This window comes from Tachyglossus aculeatus, chromosome X1 (genome assembly GCF_015852505.1).
Source record: "Tachyglossus aculeatus isolate mTacAcu1 chromosome X1, mTacAcu1.pri, whole genome shotgun sequence".
In the NCBI taxonomy this organism is placed as follows: Eukaryota; Metazoa; Chordata; class Mammalia; order Monotremata; family Tachyglossidae; genus Tachyglossus; species Tachyglossus aculeatus.
This window is the reverse complement of record NC_052101.1, coordinates 20,990,127-21,014,457: the sequence shown is the minus strand read 5'-3', so window position 1 is coordinate 21,014,457 and position 24,331 is coordinate 20,990,127. Positions and strand designations below refer to the sequence as shown.

General features: G+C 42.1%; 1 protein-coding gene across 5 annotated transcripts in view; it reads left to right on the top strand.

Annotated features, from left to right (window-relative positions):
* The window catches only part of TCERG1 (transcription elongation regulator 1), a 59,094-nt gene extending 34,763 nt beyond the window's left edge, over nt 1–24,331 (top strand). The window contains exons 10-22 of one of the 5 annotated variants that reach the window (XM_038740670.1): nt 2,117–2,277; nt 5,089–5,145; nt 5,309–5,375; nt 6,896–7,028; nt 7,912–8,001; nt 9,559–9,677; nt 13,436–13,586; nt 18,004–18,168; nt 19,657–19,839; nt 20,334–20,513; nt 21,229–21,312; nt 21,670–21,770; nt 23,143–24,331. In XM_038740670.1, the coding sequence (XP_038596598.1) occupies nt 2,117–2,277; nt 5,089–5,145; nt 5,309–5,375; nt 6,896–7,028; nt 7,912–8,001; nt 9,559–9,677; nt 13,436–13,586; nt 18,004–18,168; nt 19,657–19,839; nt 20,334–20,513; nt 21,229–21,312; nt 21,670–21,770; nt 23,143–23,344 (1,693 nt within the window). In that variant the 3' untranslated portion in view covers nt 23,345–24,331. Of the gene's footprint in view, nt 1–2,116; nt 2,335–5,088; nt 5,146–5,278; nt 5,376–6,895; nt 7,029–7,911; nt 8,002–9,558; nt 9,678–13,435; nt 13,587–18,003; nt 18,169–19,656; nt 19,840–20,333; nt 20,514–21,228; nt 21,313–21,669; nt 21,771–22,715; nt 22,798–23,142 lie in introns of those variants that run through there. The other 4 variants (XM_038740669.1, XM_038740667.1, XM_038740666.1 and 1 more) reach the window with 4 other exon arrangements.

Here is a 24,331-nt window from a genome sequence, read left to right as displayed (position 1 = left end):
TAATGAGTGGTGTATCACTCTGTGACAAAATGGAGTAACAGGTTGGTAAATGTGCATGTCTAGATAATACTGGAAAGAGTTTAGAATTGAAAACTCCAATCCAAAGAAACTCAGTGGATGGAAGATTATTTTCTTCAGGTCACAAAACTGTCCTAACTCATGATTCACATACAGTTTTCATGAAGAAGAGTCCAGACTGCTCTGGGTGATCCTTACCTTCCACAAATCCCCTTTAACTTTGTCCCTGTTTTTATTTCTCTAGAACCAGATACCATGCAAAATACTATTCTCTAGAATCCTGTTAAGGGTTTTCTGGTCATCACCTCTAGAGAACTCCACAGTCATTCCACATTTGCCCCCAGGTTACTTGGAGGAGAAATCTCTCGGCCCCATTAGCAACATGCTCTATATCTCAGTGTATTGGTAGAAAATAACCTTGACCTAGTGTGTGCCGATGGAAGCATTGCAGTCAGGCAAAAGGAACTTGAAGTTTTCACAATCTGAGAAGACAACAATCAGGTTTAAGTTTTCTTCATGGAAGTTTAAAAGATCAGTAAGTTAATAACAGAATGCAATCTAAATTTGCATAAAATTCACAGTCAGATCCTTTAACAAATTATCTCCCTACAATAGGAAGCCATAAATTGAGTAGCTGAATGGGAAATATTAGAATGCGATTTTTTCCTCTGTTAGAGGGGGGAAAAAAAGAATTATAACATGGGTGTGGTCCCAGAGAGCAACTGAGTTATTCTGATTTTTGCTTTCGCTCCTGTCTCCCTACCACTTGTACATTTGCAGAAACAGTGCTAACCTGAACAGTCTTGAGTTTGGAAGGATGGGGCTTCTTCGGAGCTCAGTTCTCTCATTTGGAAAGTTGTACAAGTTCATTTCCGGAAGATTGCCTGGGCAATTTTATTGTCAACACACAAGCAAGGGAGCATGTCTACCAACACTGTTGTATTGTAGTAGTGATAATAATAATGATGGCATTTATTAAGCGCTTACTATGTGCAAAGCACTGTTCTAAGCGCTGGGGAGGTTACAAGGTGATCAGGTTGTCCCACGTGGGGCTCACGGTCTTAAATCCCCATTTTCCAGTTGAGGGAACTGAGGCACAGAGGAGTGAAGTGACTTGCCCAAAGTCACACAGCTGACAGTTGGTGGAGCCGGGATTTGAACCTATGATCTCTGACTCCAAAGCCCGTGCTATTTCCACTGAGCCATGCTGCTTCTCCTAAGTACTTTCCCAAGTACTTAGTACAATGCTCTGCACACCGGAAACACTCAATAAATACCATTGATTTGATTTTAACTCCCTTGACTTCAGAGTCCTACAGAGTCCTCAGAGTCACTAGTATTTATTAAACACTGACTGTGTGCAGAACACTGTACTAAGTGCTTGACTTCCCATGTAATTATTATTATTATAATTGTATCATTAAGCACTTTTTATGCGTCAAGCAGTGTTCTGAGTGCGGGGATAGATGCACGGTAATCAGGTCAGGTACAGACCCCGTTCCAATTCGGGGCTCACGTATAAGGGGGAGGGAGGACAGATATTTAATCCTGTTTTACAGATGGGGGAAACTGAGGCCCAGAAAAGTGAAGCAAATGGCAGAGCTGGCATTAAAGCCCAGGTCCTCTGGCTCATCAGCTTCTTCCCCTTTCTTTAAAACCTAGTGTTATTTCATTCCCATAGAACTAGCCAGGGCAGTCTTGAGGAAAGTAAGTTGCCCAGAGAGCCTAGGAAGGGCATGCGCTCTAGGGAATATGAGGAGGAAGAACCGATTTTAACCCTAGATTCCACCGCTCCAAGCCCCCCCAAGAGTTTTAGAATTGGCCCTAATCCTTACCTTGCAGAGACCACCTTCTCCCTAAATGCTAGGCTTTCATTTTCATCCTGGCACGAAGAAACCCTTCCATCTTTGCAAGCGGCTGCTTATGACTGTAAGCTCCTTAAGGGTAGGGACCGTGTCTGTCACCTCTTATCATTCCCCAAGTACTTAGTACAGTTTTCCCGCCCATAGTACACACCTAATAATATCATTTTTGATTGATTAAAAAACGAAAATGTGTGCATTGAAAGGTACTGATCATCTCTAAATTGGCTTCATAGGTGTGTGGTGTGGACTGGGGATGAACGGGTTTTCTTTTATAACCCTACCACTCGCTTGTCAATGTGGGACAAACCAGATGATTTAATTGGAAGAGCTGATGTTGACAAAATTATTCAGGAACCTCCTCACAAAAAAGGAATGGATGAAGGGAAGAAAATGAGTGAGTGCAAAGTCAGAAGATTTTATTCATCCCTAATGTGCTGTGACCGTTTTCCATGTAAGCTTCATTTTTTCAATGCATTTGGATCAGTTGCAAGTGGATATTGAGGATGCCATTATGCATCAGATGATCGTTTTAGCGGACAATCTTTAATAAAATCTGGTCTGAAAAGACAAGTCAGTATTGTATTGAGTTTCGTTGAGTAGATCAGCTTGTACTGTTAAGAACCTACTATTGTTCAAGGAGGATTCAAATGATGTTACTTTTGACTGGGAATATCAGTTGAGAACCTTTTATTAGATGATCTCTAACGTGCTTTGGGTCTAATGTCTAAAAAAGAAGCCAGTTAATGCTAAATGGAATGTATGCAAACGGTAACCTTTATGTGGAGAAAGACGAATGTTAATCTGTGTTTTTACTGTGAAGAAAAGTTTAAATTACATCTGGAGGCGGGTTTGAAAAATGGCCTTGAAACTTTGGTTGTTTGGGACAGATAAATGGGAGGCTGCTCCAGCGGCAGCCTGCCACTCTGCCACGAGAGGGCTGAAGTACAATAAAATTTCCAGAGCCTTTACAAGTACCTAAAGGGGAAAAAAATAAATATTCCTTCTTCCCATGGCCCGTGTTTTGAGTCCAGGTTAATCTCCCCGTTCCTGTCCCCTCTCTGCTTCTTTTTGCTCTTGTTAGCGCCTGCATACTCTCTCTGTCTCTCTCTGTGTCTCTCTCTCCCTGTCTCTCATTCTCTCTGTCTCTCTCTCTGTCTCTGTCTGTCTCTGTCTCTCTCTTTCTCTCCCTCTCCCCCACTCCCCCTTCCCTTTCTCCTCCCCTTCTGTGGCTTCTTAGCTTGTTATGGGCAGGGAACGTGTCTCCCAACTCTTGTATTGTACTCCCCTAAGCACTTAGTACAGTGTTCTGCACACAGCCACACAGTAAGCACTCGATAAATACCATTGATGATAACGGTTACTTTAAGCCCCTCTTTTAAAAAAAAAAAAAACCAGCAAAGGCAAACAAAACCTGCACTCAAGTCCCTTTTACTACCATTCTTCTTCCCTACAAATGCCTCCTGGAAGGAGGAGAGGGGCCCATGGCAGAAAGTCTGTGGAAACAAACAGAACTAGTCTACGTTCTCTATTTGGACATTGGTAGATTTCATCATCTCTTGGTGCCTCTTTAAACCAAAGCCTCTAAGGCATCTTCTGATTGGGTTTTAAACTACTGTTAGTTTATTTTTTTAAGTGTAAGATCTTATTAAAAAAAAGACTTAGGGAAGTGGCCCTCAGGAAAAAGACAAATGACACAGGTGAGGGACAGTGTGAATGAAGGGCTGAATTGTTTCTGTATTCTGAAGCATCAGATTTTAGAGGAAGAGGGGGCACTTTAAACCTGATGTCAACTTGATTGTGGAACTAGGAACTGTGATCTCTCCTTTGTTCAGTCCATTGTCATATTTATTGAGCGCTTTCTGTGTGCAGAGCACTGTACTAAGGGCTTGGAAAGTACAATTCAGCAATAAAGAGACAATCCCTGTCAACACTGGGCTTACAGTCCAAAACCTTCTTCCTCCTCTAACTTCCTTCCCAATCTTGTTTCTCTTCTTCCCTTTCTCAGAGGGTCCCTGCGATTAGCATACGGGACAGTAAGACTCACTGAGGTTTTGAAATGAAAAATTTAGGAAAAAACAATCATGATTCCTTTCATGTTCAGTTCCAAATTGGTGTGTCACCAAACCTGAAGCATTTTATATGCTGATAATTAATGTTATTGTTATTATTATTATGGTATTCATCAAGCTCTTAACATGTCAAGCATTGTTGTAAGCATTGGAGTAGATATAAATTAATCCGTTTGGACGCAGTTCCTGTCCCACAATGAGGATCACAGTCTAATGTTCTTACAAATAGATTGTAAAATGCAGATGCATGTACACAAAATTTTCAATTTTAGTCTCTCCACGGTTAATTTGTGATGACACCAAAATCTAATCTGGAATTATGGCCTGGGTGTTTGGCAGATCATTTAATTATTGCAAAAACAATTTATATCATGAGGTTGGAGACGTTTTTATGGATTAGAAAGGAGTTTATAGAGATAATTTCTTGCCTAAAAATTTTCCTTAGTCATTTTTTGAACTTGTCTCCTGCTGTTTGCACTTTAAGATTTATGTAGTTTCCCTTGCTTGATGTCTGTTATAAATATCATTAGAATATGTACATTTATTAGTATTGTATACATTTGCATATATTTATTAGATCAGTATTACTGATCCTGGAGAGAATCACTGAATTTGTGTCAACTCTTTGCGGGTGGAATCATGTGTATCAACTCTGTTGTACTGTATTCTCCCAAGTGCTTGATTCAGATCAATGCTCTGCCCACAGTAATGACTCAATAAATACCATTGGTTGATTAATAATTGCCAATAATATGCAAAGTATTCTCCTGTTGTGATGCATTTGGTTGCAGAGGTTTGGTTGGATTATAATCCCCATTCAACCTTAAATTAAATTTGAGGCCAGCATAATCGTGAAAAAATCAACACCCTGTAAAAATACCTCCTCAAATCCCAAAGCGTTCTCATTGGAAACTTAACAGTTTGAGCTTCGGTGAACCAAACGCTCCCAAAAAACAGGGAAAATTGAATGTGGAAAGAGAACGTGGTGTAGTAGAGGTTCAGCAGTTTAATTCTCTGAATAATTAGTTGGGAAAGATGGGATGGGATTTAGAATAGTAGTAGCAGTTAAATGTAAGTAATAATTTGTGTACGTGTACAGATAACACCTGTGATAGTTTCTGAATTGTTTTTGCCAGGGCACCAGACTCCGACGATGCTGTCCCTCCAAAAGTGGCAATTCTCTATGAATGCAAGTGAGTGAACTGTTCCTTGAAGCTTCTCTGTTTTGATTTTTGATTGAAAATTAAAGCAAAATATTATGATTCTGTTGAGCCGGAGACCTCACAACTTAACATTTCACTTGTCGCTTGTTTATTTTCATTCCAGCAAGAAGTTTAATAAAACCTTATCTTACAGTAAAAGAAGAGCAAGAATCAACAGAAGAGACAAATGAAGATGAGCCTATTAAAGCAAAAAAGCGAAAGTAAGTTAATTGTGGGCTAAAGGGAGTAATCTGTTCTATATGTGATTTGTTTAGAATGTTGAATCACAGAATGGCCGGGCAAAGTGACTCTATGTAGGGATAAAGCTGTTGTTCAGCAAAAACTACACAACATAGTCTGTAAAAGGGTTGTCTTTAAGATTGATCGCTTGGGAACCTGCAGTCTGCTTGAGTTCCGGTGTTCTGTTATAGAAAGATTTTCTGTAACCAGATTGGGGGTAGGACTGTAAGCTCCTTGTGGGTGAGATGGACTTGGACCAGTTCTTGTTGTATCGTACTTCCCCAAGTGCTTTGCATACAGTAGGCACTCAATAAATTCCATCAATCCACTGATGGATTGATTGGTGCCTTCTGACATCAGTACTCCTGTAACCACGGCAGCAGGGTCTGGAGGCCGAGTCAGACTATTAAAATGCAACTGTTTGACCCTGTTACCTGCCCCTTGCCCCCCAAGACTCTTGATGGTGTTGGGGAGGAAAGCCTTTTCACGGTGGCAGACTTACCTTGGGGTTTACAAGATGCCGCTCTATGCGTTTCGGCAGTATCGTGAGACAGCTCCGGGTTGCACGAATTGCGGGGGTTGCCGTAAGCCGGGTTACGATCGGGCATCGCCCTGTCATCATTTTTTGATTTCAGGATTTCTAGAGACTTGCTGGAGTTTTTGAAAATTGTAATTTGAATATCTTTATCCTTTTATCATTTGTAGTTTGGAAATACCGAGCCACCCTCTCTCCTTCATGGAAGGCAGTCAGTTGCGACATTTAATTAAGTGCTTAGATGGGCTGGAACGGTAGACTGTGTTCTGGAAAGGAAGGATATGTGGACGTTAGTTCGGACGTCAAGCCTGACTGTCAAGGGACTGATAATCTACGGGAAGAGACTCGAGGCCGGGCGGGTGGGAGGGAGAAGGGAGCCACTGAATTCTGAAACTCAGAAATAACGAACGAATTGATTCTTTCGGCTCTTCCCAGGGCTTTTCCTCTACTGCCCAGGATTGGTGGCTCCACCCTTCATGCCAGCCTCTGTGAGCACCATGAGTGGGAGCACTAGACCAGGCTTGTTTCCCTTCACGCTGCTTGAGAAGCAGCGTGGCTCAGTGGAAAGAGCATGGGCTTTGGAGTCAGAGGTCATGGGTTCAAATCCCGGCTCTGCCAGTTGTCAGCTGTGTGACTTCGGGCAAGTCACTTAACTTCTCTGAGCCTGTTACCTCATCTGCAAAGTGGGGACTAAGACTGTGAGCCCCACAGGGGACAACCTGATTACCTTGTATCTACCCCAGTGCTTAAAGCAGTGCTTTGCACATAGTAAGCACTTAATAAATGCCATTACTATTATTATTAGTATTAATAATACTTGTATTAATTGGTTCACAGGAGGGTGCCTCTCTGAGGAAAATGGGAAATCTTGGAAAAGATTGTGTTTCCACTCTTAGTGGGAAATGGCTGCCTAGTCCAGGCCTCGAAGTTATCTGCTTCAGTCAACGCTTCTTTTCATTTCCCCAGGAAAGATGATAAAGACATGGATTCAGAGAAAGAGGCTGCCATGGAAGCTGAAATTAAAGCTGCTCGAGAAAGAGCCATTGTCCCTCTGGAGGCCCGAATGAAGCAGTTCAAGGACATGCTGCTAGAGAGAGGGGTCAGAAAACAATCTTTGGGGGAGATTTTTCTGTTTTGTATAAGTAGTATAAGTATGTCTTGCTAAAAGGTCGACCCAAAGGTTAGTAATCAGCTTAAAGGAGGGAGAAGGGGAGAGTACCGATTACTTGTTCGAAACTGCCTTGTCTTATACGGAGGGTATTGGGTTTAAATGCCTCATTGCCGCCCTGTTAAGTAGAAGAGCTTTCTAGTACCTACTCCTATTTCAGTCATTCATATTTCTAGACTGTGAGCCCGCTGTTGGGTAGGGACTATCTCTATGTGTTGCCGACTTGTACTTCCCAAGCGCTTAGTACAGTGCTCTGCACACAGTAAGCGCTCAATAAATACGATTGATTGATTCAGAGAGGCAAACTAGATAGTGGTAATAAGGGTGGCTTCCTGGCTTCAGAATGGCTTCTGGTTTGAGCCCTGATTTTGATGCTTTGAAGTATTGTCCACAAAGTTCTCCCAAGAGGGGATCTCAGTCTTCTGGATCTAGTATAATTGATATTGTTCACCTTCAAGCAGTGGAATTGTGAAAAGGAGTGGCACGAGCTCGAGAAATCAAAAGGCAAATCTTCAAGGCTCTTTTCTGATGTACTGCTTTTTAAATGTCACTCAGTAGTGGTTATTTTAATGAGTAATTAGGTGGTGTTACCTCTATAATTATATGGCAATGTTCAGAGCCAATTAGTGTGGAAATTTGCCATGCTAACCTCCCACTGCTCATCATTTATTAGTGATGGATACTTCAGCATGGCTTTCTGTCATGTCTCCTTTTTTCAGCAGATGTCCTGTAGATTTCAAGCAAAATTATAAAGGCTTTGTATTTCTGAGGCAAGTTTAATTACCAGGCGATCCATTTTTTTTTCATCTTAAAGGTTTCTGCCTTTTCAACATGGGAGAAAGAACTCCACAAGATAGTTTTCGATCCTCGATATTTACTTCTCAATCCTAAAGAAAGGAAACAGGTAAACCAAATATACACTTCCTTTGAGAGGGATATCTTTATGTGGAATAGAAATTGATGGTGTCACCTATCAAATGGAGAGAAGCAGCATGGCCAAATGGAGTCAGAAGGACCTGGATTCTATTCCTGGCTTCGCCACTTAATAATAACGATGGTATATGTCAGAATTTAAGTGCTTACTATGTGCCAAGCACTGTTCTAAGTGCTAGGGTAGATACAAGGTAATCGGGTTGTCCCATGTGGGGCTCTGCCGCTTGTCTGCTGTGTGACCTAGGACAGGTCACTTCACTTCTCTGTGCTTCAGTTCCCTCGTCTGTAAAATGGGGATTGAGACTCTGAACCCAAAGAGGGACAGGGTCTGTGTCCAACTCGATTCAGCTCATGTCTGTCAATGGTATTTGTTGAGCGCTTACCGTGTGCAAAGCACTGTACTTAGCGTTTGGGAGAGTCCATACAGCAGAATTGGTCGATACATCCCCGGAGCTTATGGATCTGAAGGGGAGACATTAAAATAAATTACCTTAAATGTACACAGGTGCTTTGGGACTTAGGGTGGGGTGAAAGGTTAATTGCTTAAAGGGTACAGATCCAACTGCATAGGTGACAGATGGGAGAGGGAGGAGGGAAGTGTAAGGGCTTAGTCGGAAGAAAAGGCCTCTTGCAGGAGATGTGATTTTAATTAGGCTTTCAGGGTGTGTGGGAGGTTGGTCCGGTGTGTATGAAGGGGAAGGGAGTTGGAAGCCAGAGTGGGGACAATGGGTAATGGATCGACAGCAAGATAGGTGAGATTGAGGTACAGTGAGCAGGTTGGTGCTAGAGGAGCCAAGTGTCCTTTTACCGATGCTGCGTTAGCTGGTTTGGAAAGCAAGTGGATTTGTTCAAGGATGATTCACTTGATTGCAGTTTTGACTGCCTACTTGATATTTACTTCAGAAAACCCTCATCACCTGAAGTGTATGGTCATACTGCTGACGAATGGGAACTGAATGGATCGTGTGTTATAAGCCTAGCTCTAGCATCCTATGTGCTATAGGATTAACAAACGTTCTTCGGTCAAGATGCATCTCTCTGGGGAGAACGTGATAGTGACAGTGAAACAGACAAATCGTTGCACCCTGCGTTATTGGAGTTCTGAGAACGTTTGGGTTTTAAACCCTTCGTCTGTTTTCCTGTAGTTATGAAATGAAAAGCATTTTGAAGAACAAATTCTGTTTAACATAATCCTTCCAAGGTTTAAAATAGTTGAGACTTTCTCATCTTTTGGAATGGCTTTCTCTCTCATGGTCCTAAATAAACACATCTATTACTTTTCAGGGTGCTCAGACTTTGATCTATGAGCAAGTGAAATGTATTCATTGGAAGTGTTGGGAATGATAGATGCGCTCAGTGACTCAGATGCTTCTTTAATAATTTACCTTCGAGACTGTAAGCTCCAGGGGAGGAAATGTGGCTATCATCTCCGTTGTGTTATACACTCACAGACACTTAATAAGTGCTCAGCAAATATTATTGAATGATATGTGTGTCTTAGTTGTAAAGTTGCTTGATATCCTAACAGGTTTTTGATCAGTATGTGAAGACCAGGGCAGAGGAGGAACGCAAGGAAAAGAAAAACAAAATAATGCAGGCCAAGGAAGATTTCAAGAAAATGATGGAGGAAGCAAAGTTTAATCCAAGGTATGTGGTTCATTCCTTGAAACCAGTGAAAAACTTACCAAAATACTTAATTTCTGCCTCCAGCCCTTTTTAAAATGCAGAGTGAACATGAAGTTACAGAACGATGACTCTCTAGGAGACATAAATATTTCCATCCCTTGACATTGTTGTTCTTCATTTTTAATGAATTTGCTTGGAAGTGCAGGGACATTCCGAGTGGTGGGTATTGCATGACAGAACCTTCTAAAGTATTTGCAGATATGGTGTTATAGAACCGTTTTAAAAACTTTGAGTCCAATACCAAAAATAAAAAGAGTAATAAAAATTACTCTTAAAATTAGGGGCATGGTCTATTCACTTTAAATTTTGGTGCGGGAAACAATTTGTTTTGAGGAATGCATTTGTCCGATCTAAGTTAAGTTTAGTGAGGGCAGAAAGAGAGATTAGCAACCTGGGCTATTCTCTGAAGACAGTTTACAGATCAGCTTGACGGTCTCCTTTCCTCTGCCGTGTTAATGATCCTAACCACCCACAGCCGAACCTGCTGACAAAGTAATCTGTGGCCTAGTGGATAGAGCTCGGGCCTGGAAGCCAGAAGGGCCTGGGTTCTAATCCTGATAATACCTCTTATCTGCTGTGTGACCTTGGGCAAGTCACTTCACTTTTCTGTGCCTCAGTTGCCTCCTCTGTAACATGGGGATTAAGAAGTGAGCCCCCATGTGGGACTGGGACTGCATCCAGACTGATAACCTTGTATCTACCCCAGCGCTTAGTACAGCGCTTGGCAAATAGTAAGCACTTAACAAACACCATCATTATTATCAATGTCCCTGCTGCTTAAGACAGGTGGAAAGGCCAAAAATCTTAGTAGCACCAGAGGAGGCCTGGAGTGGTGAGGAATGGACTTAGCCTGGGTGGATTTGGTCGGGGCAGGCGACCAGGGAGCGAGTCGAGAGGAGCTTGCTAGCTTAAAGTGCCTCAGCCTTAAAAAGGGATTTCCAGGGGTGGTAATGGAGACCCTAGGAGCTGGGACAGTGGAGTCCCTTTCGCTACTCTCAGCTGGTCCGCCAATCAGTCAGTCAGTCGTTTTACTGAGTGTTTACTGGCTGGAGAGCGCTGTACTAAGTGCACCTGAGAGTACAGTATAACAGAGTTTACGGTAGACATGTTCCCCGCCCACAGTGAGCTTACAGTGTAGAGGGGGAGACAGGCAATTAAAAGGTTGTCAGGACAGACTTTTCTCTTTGGCACCATTGCCGGAGGCTTCTCCTTCTCCCCCAGCCCTAGAGCTTCCCACAGTCCCAGCCCCATCCGAGTCCCTACATTTGGGGCCCACTGATTGTTTCAGGGTCTTTAGAAGGATAGGGCAGGAGACTGTATGGAATGGTGTTGCTGGGAGAAAAGCAGTGGCCAGAAACCAGCAAGAACCTTGCTCCTCTGTGGGATCTTTGAAAACAGCAAGACCAGAAATAAACCACGCGCTAGTCGTTGGTCTGCCGTTTCTCCGACACTGCCTCAGCTCCTCTGATGATGCGGGGCAGCAGCAGCTTTGAAGGGGCCATGCTGGAGACGGTCAGAATCCAAACAGGCCCGCTGGAATGGATCATCCCAGTAGACCTTCCTTCTTGGGCCCTGAACAGTCTTGGGATCCCAAGGAAAAACCCAGCTGAGTTGGGACTGATTCTGACGTGCAGTTTTCCAGATGGGAACCTCACGGTGCATTCTTGGACACCCAATCTTCCAAATCAAGGGAAGTTGCAGGACAGGATGTGGGCGAAGAGTTTTTGTATTTTTTTTATCGTAGAAGGACAATTTAAAGGGGCTGTGTTCGTCTCAAAACATCAGCTTTGCTTGGACTTTTTTCAATTTTTAGTTTTTAATTTCTAGGTCAGAAGTTGTAATGGTCTGAAATTTTACAGGGTCCATTGGGCCGTAGATGAACTGGGTTAGATCTTAAACTTGGGCCTCTACTTGATGATCTGTGGTAATCCCTTCTGTGTTGTCCTGAATTGCTCCCTTTATTCATCCCCCAGCTCCACAGCATTTAGATACATATCTGTAATTTATCTACATATATTAATGTCTGCCTCCCCCTCTAGACTATAAGCTCGTTGGGAATGTGTCTGTTATATTGTTGCTCCCAAGAGTTTAGTACAGTACTCTGCACACAGTAGGCGCGTAATAAATATGATTGACTGAGTAGTATTGACCTTCCCTCCCGGCACCAGCCCATTCAGAGTAATAGATTCAGCCAGGCTGGGCCGGGCCTGGAAAAGAGTACAAGGAAGACGCTTCCTTTGCATCTGGTGGCTCTGGACATCCTTCGTGTGTTCATGTATTATCAGTGAAATCGTAGAAATATCCCCGCTGCCTTAGCCACTTACCCTGATGCAAATCCTTTTTAGACTTAAAGGTTAGTAATACTTTTCTTATCTCCTGAAGAGTAACTTTTTTGGCGAGGTGACGAAAGGATAAAGTCTACTGGGAGAAATGGTCCTTCGTTTTGAAAATGGCATGTCTCAAGTTAAAGCATTTAGATATCTTGAGTTCTCTTTCCCCACTCGGTGCGAATGACTTTGTCCTCGGTAGTGTATTTTTAAATCTAGTAATGCTTGTCATTCATTTTCTAATCTTTCCGAGCAGGAGCCACATCTTTTGTTTTTAACTTGCCCTACAGTGCTGGAAGGTGAGGATTCTCTGAAACAGCTATTTTTTGGTGTATTGAAAACTTACTGAAATATGGTTATTAAAGCATCTTAAGGATTGTACCCTATTCCTGGGACCGACAGGTTGGAGTGTGGAATTTGGTTTTTATATCTCGTGGAGAAAGTCCCCACAAAAGATAAGAATCTGATTTGGTTTTGAACAAAGACCGGAAGATAACGGAGGGGGTTTATGATCCATTCAGATTTGAAAATTTAAATTCTTGATATCAGGCAGAAAAAACTATGAAGTTTTTTGTGTTGCCTGGGGTAACATAAAATGCAGTGTGGCCTAATGGAAAGAGCACAGGCCTAGGAGTCAGAAGACCTGGATTCTAATCCTGGCTCCATCATATTTCTATTATGTGACCTTGGGCAAGTCACTTAACTTCTTTGTGCCTCAGTTCCCGCACCTGCAAAATGGAGATTCAATACCCGTTCTTCCTCCTATTTAGACTGTGGGCCCCATTTGGAACCTGATTATTTGGTATCCACTTCATCGCTTAGTACAGTGCTTGGCACAGAGTAATCACTTATCAAAAATGAATTATTATCAGTAGCAACATCATTATTAATATTACTATATTTGAATTGGCTAATAATAGGAATTGCAATTGATTACTTTCATTAGGCTAATGTTAGTTGAATTTCCCATGACTATTACCAGGATGGGATGGTTATTGTTCATGATTCCTGAGGTGTTTTTGGCTGCTAGATGAAGGCTTTGGGCTATTTCACATTTTCCTAACTATATTAAAGTGACCAAAATGACATTTCATTTTAGGGCATTCCCTTTTCTGTCACTGTACTGAATGTTGCAGGCTGGTAGCTGCCACGGTGTGCTTTGATTCCCTCCCCTCCTTATTACTCTGGAGAATAAGACTTCTCTAACCCCATTTTTCATTGATTACTTCTTCTTTCTGTAGCTCAGTGTTCACTGATTTACTTCTTGTTAGGCTTTGCTGAGGCCCCGGATTTTCAGGCATATGGTACCACAGGCTCGATGGGGTTTTCAGCTACACCTCCTACTAGCAAAATCCGCTCTACCAAATTAGCACACTTGCCATTTTGTTACAGAGCTACTTTTAGTGAATTTGCAGCCAAACATGCTAAAGACTCGAGATTCAAAGCAATTGAAAAGATGAAAGATCGCGAAGCCTTGTTTAATGAGTTTGTCACAGCTGCCAGAAAGAAAGAGAAAGAAGACTCGAAGACCAGAGGTGAGAAGGTAAGGTGGTTTTTGTTCCGGTGGTGCGAGCGGTGAGCTTGGTTGCTTGCTTGGGTGGGGACTTAAAAGCCGGTGCTGGGTTTCTACTTCCCCACTTGTAGTTTAGTCTGGCCAACGGTGCCCCTTGTATTTACAATCACGGCTAATCTTGAGCGTCTGCCAGTGCGCGTCGTCACTTTCCCCACGTTCATTGTTTTACTGACTAGCTCCATCTTCCAGCCATGTTGTACTGCTTTTATCTGAAAGGCTACCCAGCTTTTATAAGGGGAAAGTGCCGTTTTTGAAAGGTGATGCAAAGACCACCCCATTTGCTTAGGAAACCTAAAACTGGCCTCTCCAAACCCGCGTCCTCAGTAGAAGCAATCCCAATTTCAGAAGTCTTTCCGAAGTCCGGCGTTAAGGGGCAAAGGGATTCTTAAAACCTTGGTTTGCCCCTCAGAGGTAGCATTTTTAGCCAACCGTCTAATCTTTCAATAAACATATCTTCCATATGAATTACTGCTTGTCAGAATTAAAGGTCAGCTATGAAAGATTAATGAGTTCCAAATGTCATTTGGCAGTAATGGCAGGAACAGAGCAAGAGCCCACCACTGAGGAGGCAAGCTGGAAGGGAGGTGGCCTCGATATTACTACCGTCGAAAGCCGCGGCCACTCTCCTTAATGTCCCTGTATGCTGTGCGATTGAAGGAAAGTGACCTCGGGAGCCTAATCATTCTTGGCATTTTCAACCACAGACATTTATTCTGTATGTTTCTTTCTAAGAAAGAATGACAGGAAAATCCATTGCCCTTCTAAGAAGAAAATCTTTCTTGGACGCGGACTGTATGAGACAGCGCAAATAGTCAGACACTCATAATTAAACCGGCAGTGTGAGAGGTTTGACTCTCATCACAAATGCTTGAATCTTCCTAATTGGCTGCTATATTGGATTTCCGTCAAAGTGACTTTTCAGTTGTCATTTTCCATAGATGATTATGCTCCTCAGAGGAATGATGTAAAATTAAATGCTACCTAAATATTTATATAACAAATTTTTTTATCATGCCTATGGAACTCTTAAATTTCTGGCAGCTTAGCTCTCATTAATATTGAAAGGAAAGTGAAATACTTAAGATTTTGATGCTGCATGATTCGTTCATAGATAATTTGACTGTTTCTCTGCATTTTGAAACTGATGTTCTTTTTCTAAAAAACCTTGTATAACCATTTTATGTATTCTGTTTTATAACAAGTGGATAGACTTTACAGTTTTGTGCTGTGCGGCCTGTCAATCAGTTCAGTCTGACAGCTGTCAATCACTGACACGCAGAGTATTGTGGGATTCCCTAGTGAGGAAAGAATTGGTATCTCTCTGTGTGGTGACTTTAGCCTCCCGCAGTTCCGGTACTTTACATTTTTATAGTTTTTTTCCTTGTGAAGTGATGAGAGTTGTGCCCAGAATGTGTGAACTGGAAAAACAAAATTCAAAAAAGACATTACATCTAAATACACCGAAACGGTTTTAAGCCTTATTTTCTTTTGCGGCTCAAAATTGCAATTCTTATTAAACTTAAAAAAAAAAAAATAAGGCAACAAATTATGAAGTGAAGCTTTCTCAGCCAATATTAAAAAGGAAACGTCAATTTATAAACTGGATTCCTCACAGAAATCTGTAAAGTAAGGGCTAAAATTAAAACTCATTTCATTTTCTGTTTTTTTTTTTTGAGACTTTCTTGGTCAGTATGCCATTATTCTTAGCTGCTTTGGCTGAGAATTTTTTGTAACATCGCTCTTCCCTCTTCTTTGGAGAAAACAATGCGAATTTTTGAATGAGACGGATAGCGCTGACATGATCCGAATGCACAACATGATTTGGGTGGGCCCTTAGCTTTGCTTCATCTTAAACCTCTTGGGCCATCTGTCGCATTAAGATGCCTGACATGATAGCTGAAAACTATTTTTTAACCGCTTCTATGTATATACTTTAACCTTCAAAGTAGTAATATATTGAAAAGGTAGCCCCTTTTACGATGAATCCAGCAGATTGTGGCCGGATACCAGTTACGAGGTGGCTGGTTTTAAGGGACATTCAGCTGCCAGAAAGGTACAGCCAGCTCAGAAACAACTAAGTTCAAATCCAATTCTCATAGTTTTTGAAAGCCAGTTTCTCCTTTGGGGAGTGAGCTTTCAAAAGAGTAATGGGTGCTTGGTTTAATTAAATTATTTTCAAAGCAGTTGCCTCACTGCGTCCATGCTGCCTTGAAAGCTACCCTGAAATTGTCACCAATAAGGAAAGGGACCAAACTGGCCAGGGAGTGGGTTCTTAAGCCTTGTTTGGAAGATTCTGATCCCTTGACATAATCAAGTGGAAACTGTAGGTTGGTGTTGAAGCAGCAGAGGTTTTATCATTATATCATGCCTACATAGCATCTCGGTTTTTGTGAGCAAAATTTCGGTGCTCTGGATTTTTCAGCCTTGCTGCTGATAGTGACAATACAGTCAGAAGCTGAGAATATGGATCTCCTGGGTCAAAGACCTTAGTTACTGTGAAAGGAAGGGGAAGAATGTAGGAATGGTGTAACAGGTGTGAAACATGGGGATTTCAAGGCGCTGCTCTTGAACTCCAGCTGTTGGTCAGACCTGTGGTATTTTTTTTTTCCATATGACTAATCACCGCCTTTCACATCCATTGCTGGGTATTTGTCGTACGACATTTTCTATTCACATTTACTCGCTGCCTGGTTAAAAAAAAAATAACCCTTACTTTATAGGCTTCTCTTTGATATTCGATAACTGCTTTAGGTTGGGCGAATTCAAAATCCTATGGCTTAGAAAGATTCACGTTCAAAAATGCTTGCATGTTTTACTTAATTTTGGAAAGATAGTTTTCATGTTATGAAGTATAAATTCAAGGTTGAGTACTCACTGTCAAGACACCCATAAGGTAGATTAGATGCAAAGTAGTGATTTGCTACACACTGACAGCATGTGGTTTCTTAATCTTTCTTGGGTGTTTAAGGGAGGATGGAGGGGGGACGGGACTTTCTTAATGGTTTGTACTGACCTAACGTTCTGAAGAGTCAAGTTCAGTCGTGGTGAAACCTACAGCTGATTGATTCTATTCTGTTTCACTCTATTGCACAAACATAGTGTTATTTTTAAGTTTTCATTTAAGTTCAGAAAGGCACAGACTTGCTTAGAAAGAAATCCGTTTTGTGGAAATTGAGGGAAAGGGATGGGGTTGAGGTGACTGGGATGGGGAAGAGAAAATGCCCAATGTATATCTGCACCCACACACTTCTTTCCAGTTGTGTAATGGATGAGACCTGATTTGGGGCCAGTGGGGTCTGGGAATGCCGGGAATGGCTGCATGGTTAATCCCTAGGGGAGGCGAGTACCTTCTGTCAGTCATTCTGCCCTTTACCTAATGGAGACCATGGTGCCGACAGGACTCTTCCCACTTTTCCCGTAGCAGAGGTTTCCAGGTTGAGGAAACTCAAGTTCCTATAGACACTTGAAAATGTCTCATCCCTCCCCTTCACTCTGAAGGCTTCTTGCCCACAGTAGTTGGCCCTGACAATAAGTTGTAAACTTGGGCCTTCAGTTTTCATGTTCTATATTAACTCCTAAATCTTGTCGATTTGGGATCTAATTACAAAAGTAAGACCTCCTTCTGGATAGTAAATAGCACAGGACTCCAGAAGAAACATTTTAAGTATTGGTGTTCTGTTTTGGGACCAGCGTATAAATGCCCGTATTATTTTATTGCAACATATATCAAATATGCCAGTATACATTGGCACTGCTTTTGAGTATATTCATCCCCCCACCCCAAAATCCAATTTGCAGCCCAAAATAATCTTATTGAATAGCTGTCCTCAAAACACTATGACAGAACTGACCTTGAGCTCTTACGTTTATCTAATCTTAGAGTACTTTTAGCTTCCCGATTCATTTCCCCAGTTTAAATTGGTCACTTAGTGCCTGAATGGAATATTTTCCCGTTCACCCAGAGCTCCAAAATGTAGATAAATTCTGTCCTAAATTAAAAAAAAAACCAAAAACCTTATACACTTCTGGAAGTCTAGCCATTCTGTGTGTTAAATTCAAGACAATGCAAGAAATAACCTTCATATTCCTTAAATGCAGAGATTAATTATTTACTTGGAGTATGCTATTCATCCTGAATTTGGCATACCCTTGGCATCATTAAGATCTGGTTGGTCTTATAAATTACTCTCAAAAATGGAAATTAGATTCCCCCATCCCTAAAATTTAATCTAGTGTTGTAGCCTAGGGTATTGTAACATTTTTCAGTAGCTCTCTTCTCTGAGGTAAGTTAGCATTTTCTTTTCAAGTAGCAAACATTTAGGCTTTGGAAATTAATTTCTCATAGTGTTATTATTGTCTTTTATCCCATTCCCTATGTTAAATGTAGATCAAATCGGACTTCTTTGAACTACTGTCTAATCATCATTTGGATAGTCAGTCTCGCTGGAGCAAAGTAAAGGACAAAGTTGAAAGTGACCCTCGTTACAAAGCCGTGGACAGTTCATCAATGAGGGAGGACCTTTTTAAACAATATGTTGAGAAGATAGTCAAGGTACAGTTCGTTTTTGCATCTTGGTGACTGTTGTTTGAAACACTGCGTATCCTTAGATGAAGAAGAATGAGATTTTTCATGCATAGCTGTCTAGTCATTTTGTTTTGTCTTCCTCATTTCATGGGGTATACACCATAGAGCAAATATAGAAATGCTCATCGTAAAAAGTACAGTCGAAAAGCATTCAGGGTAGTGTGAAAGTTGTAGAACTTCTTAATAAGAGCTTTTTCCTTACATATTTTGCATTCTCTTTACCTTTACTCATTTCTTTTGCGGAATATTTTTTAAAAAAAGTCTCTACTGGGTCAGGCCAGTGGTCGCAATAGTGATATTCTGTGGCAACAGGGTATTTGGAGGAATTGGGTGATGGTTGCCCTCTTTAATATCCCTTTGCTTCCTTGTGTAGGGGAAAAGGAGAAAGAAGATGTTGGAGGAAAGGGGTGAAAAAGAAGGGTGCCTGGAAGAAATTAGAGAAAGGGAGGGACAGAAGATGGAGTATAGAGCAGTCCAGAAGGCTGCAGCCTTCACTAGTCGTAGTCCACCCTGCAACTGTTTTTCCTGTTTTTTCTGGTTCCTCTGTATGTTACTAGATTTTTCAGTTCCTGGAGGGGACAATGAGGGAGATTCCTCATTAGACCTGTCTCAGATGTTGGGGAGCCCAGCGCAAGACTAGATGTGGTCCACCTAACCGTTTCAAAACTTGCCCTCAGCTCCTTTGTGGAGAGCGGTTTTCAGGGCTTCTAGTGTTCTCCATGCTCCTCCTATAATAATAATAATAATAATAATGATGATGATGGCATTTGTTAAGCGCTTACTATGTGCAAAGCACTGTTCTAAGCGCTGGGGGATACAAGGTGATCAGGTCCCACGTGGGGCTCACAATCTTCATCCCCATTTTACAGATGAGGGAACTGAGGCTCAGAGAAGTGAAGTGAGTTGCCCACAGTCACACAGCTGACAATTGGCGGAGCCGGGATTTGAACCCATGACCTCTGACTCCAAAGCCGTGCTCTTTCACTGAGCCACGCTGCTTCTCTCCACTGAGCCGCTGTGTTTGGGGTCACATTGTTGAGGGTATTCACTGTGGCACAGTGAAATGCCCATGTTCTGACAACGCGCTAATTTTGAGGGACATATTTGTTCTGAAAGAAGCTATTGTCCAGGTACTACATGATAAGTTCATATAAGCATAGAACAGTGCGCTGTGCTCAATAAATACCCGTGAGTGATTGGTAGGATAATATTTATGGATGTACATCTGACGGATAATACTCAGAATTGTATAAAACTGGGTCTGATGTTCTCTTCCCAGCTGAGTTAAAGTCCAAAGATTCTTACCAAGTACATATTTTGGATGGGTTTGCTCAGTTAAGATTTTTAACGTAACATGGGCAGTGACTTTTGGAAAGTCAGGAATAGGATTGGAAGAAGGAAAATTCAATTGATTTTTTTTCTTTCTCCCCCCCCCCCCCCCCCCCCCCCCCCCAGAATTTAGACTCTGAGAAAGAAAAGGAGCTGGAAAGGCAAGCTCGCATCGAGGCAAGCCTACGAGAACGAGAAAGGGAGGTGCAGAAAGCTCGGTCTGAGCAAACGAAAGAAATCGACAGAGAAAGAGAGCAGCACAAACGTGAAGAAGCCATCCAGAATTTCAAGGCTCTCCTGTCTGATATGGTGTTTATTATATTGGTTTTTCTTCTTCTTCCTCTACATTAATTTACTCGTTAACGCATTTGCCCATTTGGAAGGTGCTTGGTAATTCTCTTTTACGTTTGAGCAGTGAGAGTTATTAGAGCCTCCACTGGCAACTCTGATTTCTAAGTTTAGAAAACTTGACTCTAGTGTGGCTAAGATTGGCTAATTTGTTACCTTCAAGACACTAAGGTCTGCTTCTCAGCTCTGTGTCTTCTCGGGGAGCGTACGGGGAGCTGTGAAGAAAGCAGTAATGTTTTAAAGGCAATGAATAAATGCCTTTATTCAACTGAAAGGCAGTTGAGTGGGGTGGGGGGAATGTCCCAGACACGATGTGAATTTCAGGAAGCAGTATTCTGGAACGTTCACCACCCTGGGTCTGACTTTACTAGTACCGATATTCCTAGTCTCTCACTGACGGAATATTTGAAAACAATCCCAAGTGACTCGGTGCTTCATGAAACCTCCTCCCTTAGGTCCGTTCTTCAGATGTTTCCTGGTCCGATACGCGGAGGACGCTCCGAAAAGATCATCGATGGGAATCCGGCTCCCTGCTTGAGAGGGAGGAGAAAGAGAAGCTTTTTAACGAACACATCGAAGCACTTACCAAAAAGAAGAGGGAGCACTTTAGGCAACTTCTGGATGAAACTTCAGCGGTAAGAGAGAGAGGCTTTTATGTCTTTCCCTTTTAAGCGATTTCACTAGGCAGCAGTGTAACATTTAAAAAACAACAAAAAACCTGAATATGTTTGGTTTTGTGGATCTCGGCCTTTAGATTCATTGTCCCTTCCCAAAGTGCTTCTTATTTCACTTTTCTGGGGTTTGCCCTCCCTTCCCCCTCTTTCTTTTTTTTTTTTTTTTTTGAGCAAAATCTTCCTCATTTTTTTTCCTCAGCTAACATAAAATAATTCCCACAGTGGTTTTCGGCATCTGCTCCTTTCTAATACAGTCATTAATAGCCTGCTGTTGGGATTTGACGGCTCCATTTCTGTCCATTTTTGAATCAATTCCATGGCACATTTTTCTGGACTTGTGTGCTTTGTTGTCCAGGTTTTGCTCCTGCCTAACTTTTTCTCTTTTTGGTGAATGGTTTATTCAGAAGTTATGTTTGCCCATGTAAATGCAGGGTTTGCAGTGAAATGCCTTAGGCCACCTTGAAAGTATGGCCATGAAAATTACAGTTGTGGCAAGCCAACAAAAAGAAATTGCATTAACGCTGTCTCCCTGCCCCTAACTAGTCCTGTTACGCTTGGGCCATTACAGGAACTCTCAGGTCAGTGTGTAATATTATGTACCATCTGTGCTGCACTTTGAGCCCTCAAATAGCAGTAAGCCACACTTATATGTCTGTTCATTTGTCTCTTTGGGAAGATTACCCTAACGTCGACATGGAAAGAAGTCAAAAAAATAATCAAGGAAGACCCTCGATGCATCAAGTTCTCCTCCAGCGATAGGGTAAGAGGCCTGTGGGAGTGATGTTTAATGCTTGGCTTTGGCTATTTCTCAGCATCTGACAAGCGCTGATCTTTGTTCTCCATGGTAACAAGGGACGATTACTGTCACGGCCACTGATGTTCAAAGCTGCAGAAACTTCTGCCGAAGCCAGTTGCTAATGCCCACGCGTGACATCTGAATGTTTACGCGGGCTGGATTTTGCTTCCCATTCGATGCTCCCAGAAACGATTGTGTCTTTCTTTTCTCTCTCTGATTTGCATCGCCGTGGCGTACAAAGCCCTTAACCCCATTAAGCGCTCGGGAGAATTCTGAAGCCCAGAGGTGTGTGTTTTCATATCCGTGCTTCTGTTTCTGCAGAAAAAGCAAAGGGAATTCGAAGAATACATAAGAGACAAGTACATCACTGCCAAAGCTGACTTCAGAACGCTTTTGAAAGAGACCAAATTTATAACATACAGGTGGGTGCAGGAATATCATTCTCATTCGTGATCCATCTTATCTCTCCTAATCCCAGTGGCCTTATCTGTTGTTTCAATCACACGTGGGCTGAGAAATTAATCTACCGATGTTCAGGGGAATTACTAGCCGCAGTGAGCCTTCTCCCCCATCTTGGCGAGCACAGAGGTGTGGGTGTTGGGTTTTTTTTTTCTCTTTTTGTTTTGTTTTGGTTTTTTTTGTTTCGTTGTCTTATTTTGAGGGAGCGGGGAAGTTTGGAATTTTCCCCCAAGAAAGGGCTCGGATCTTTTCTTTCCCAGTAGTTTTTAAGGTACTTTATTTTTATCAGTTTTTTTTTTAATCCTGATAAAGCTTCTGGTACATCCTATCCCAGTGGAAAAATAATATATTTTTTTAATGTAATCAAACAATGATTGTAGGTAGTGGCTTTTCCTTCTTCATTTAATAAGGTTGAACCATTCAAGACCCTTAAAACAACAAGACCATACATACAGGGCTTATTTTTTTGGTGGGGGGAAACAAAGTACTCTGAGCGTAAAAAGATGGATGTATAGTCTATTTTAAGAGTGTAAAAGCCACTACTTGGTTTGTCTTGCACATGTGGAGAGTGAACTTTTTTTTATTATCACAGCCAGTTTAATAACAGTTTAAAAAATGATTCAAGCCAGTGAATGGAGGAGCATATTTTGCCCTCTGCTTCTGGTCCCCTGCTACTTAAAACCCTGGGATGTCTGAGTCGAGTGCCCAGGCACAGGAGGACTGGCCCGGCTGAGGATGGGGTGGGTTTTTTTCTTTGTCGTTGTTGTCATTGTTGTTTTTGGTTTTTTTTAAGGAGTTCTGTCCTTTGATTTGGCTTTGAGTTTTTGGTCAGGGTCCGCTTAATGTTTTGCATCAGCTTGGGTTTTCAAATTAGATGTGAAGTAAGACTTTTTTCTACATTTTTATAGTTAATTTAGTGAATGATGTGAAAGTGAGAGCTTGGGAAAGATGCTGGGATTGGCAGCCCCGCAGACTGAAGTCCTCTGTTCATCCACAGAACAGGTACAGCACGGGCAAGATTTACCCACCCACCCACCCCTCAGGCTTATCTGGAGGAACCACCAGTAGGGGTGGGATGGTAATTTAACCTCTGAGGCCCTCTCACTCCTTGGAGTCTTTGCCGAGAGGAACAACAAAGGTGACGACCGTGATGAGATTTTTTTCTTTTTTTTTTTAAATTTATTTATTTATCGATTGATTTTTTTTTTTTTTTTAATTTTTTTTTAAAACCACGGAAAGACAAATTAGGAGCTAGGCTGAAGTCACCAGCTCGTTTTGCAAGGCTCGCCAGCCTTTAACGGTCAGTGATGCCCGGGTTTCCCATTCGCATTGCAGATCCAAAAAGCTAATCCAGGAATCGGATCAGCACCTGAAGGACGTGGAGAAGATCCTGCAGAACGACAAGCGGTACCTGGTACTGGACTGTGTGCCGGAAGAGAGGCGCAAACTCATCGTGGCCTATGTGGACGACCTTGACCGCAGAGGGCCGCCGCCCCCGCCCACGGCTTCGGAGCCCACGAGACGCTCCACAAAGTAGCTCCCCGGGGCTCTCTGCCCCAGGGTGGCGAAAAACCCAGCGTGCTTGCATGAGCCATCGGTCAGGTTTCTCCAGACACGTCCGCGGTAGCCAACCGACGGCGAAACCAGCCGAGGAGCAGAGGCCGGAGCGGGCGTCGTCGCGAACAACAGCCGCCGAGTAAAGAACACTTCGGAAATACTTAGGCTTTTCTTTGTGTGGCATGACTGACATACGTACTCAACCACCTAGACCGTCTCTAGCACATCTAGTGTTTCAGAACTAAAGACCATCTTTCTATGAAATGTGGAGGTCAGAGATTATTATTATTTTTTTTTCCACGTTTAATTCTTCTCGTGGGGGGGGGGTAACGTTCTTCCTAGCAGTGTTACAGACGCGGGACTTGGGAATGGGCTGGTGATTGAAATTAACAAATGGCTCAATCATTCGGAAACAAACCTACTTACTCCCTTTTAAAAAAAACAATAATAATCGGGTTAAGAGAAAACAGTTATAAGTGTCACCCGCGAGAAGCGGCGGTGAATGTGTTCGTCCTACATCCCCAGAGTCTGACTTAGGTGAATTGGGAATCGGTTCACAGCGGTGTTTGATTATCCCTTCTGATTTTTAGGCCCCATCTCGTTGCTTTGCCCAAGTGGAGGTTTGTCTGGTCAGTCTTCTCAGAGTTGGACTTGCAGTCACTTAACTATGCTTACCGGAAGAGGATGGTTGTATAAACACATTTTTATTTACCATAAAGTGATCTCTTATCTATTTCTGGATTAGACGGCAAATCACCCTCCAGGGTTACCCTTGTAAACTATACTCCTGTTTGAATGTTAAACTTGTGCTTCTAAGTTTAATCTTGACATGTTGGAATTGTTCAGTTTCCGTATTTGAACTACAATAAACCGACCCTTTTTATATGTGGATTGTACATGCTTAATGTTAAATACCATGTAAAAATTGTTTTAAAACTCGTAGAAAATGAAACCTTGCACAAACGAA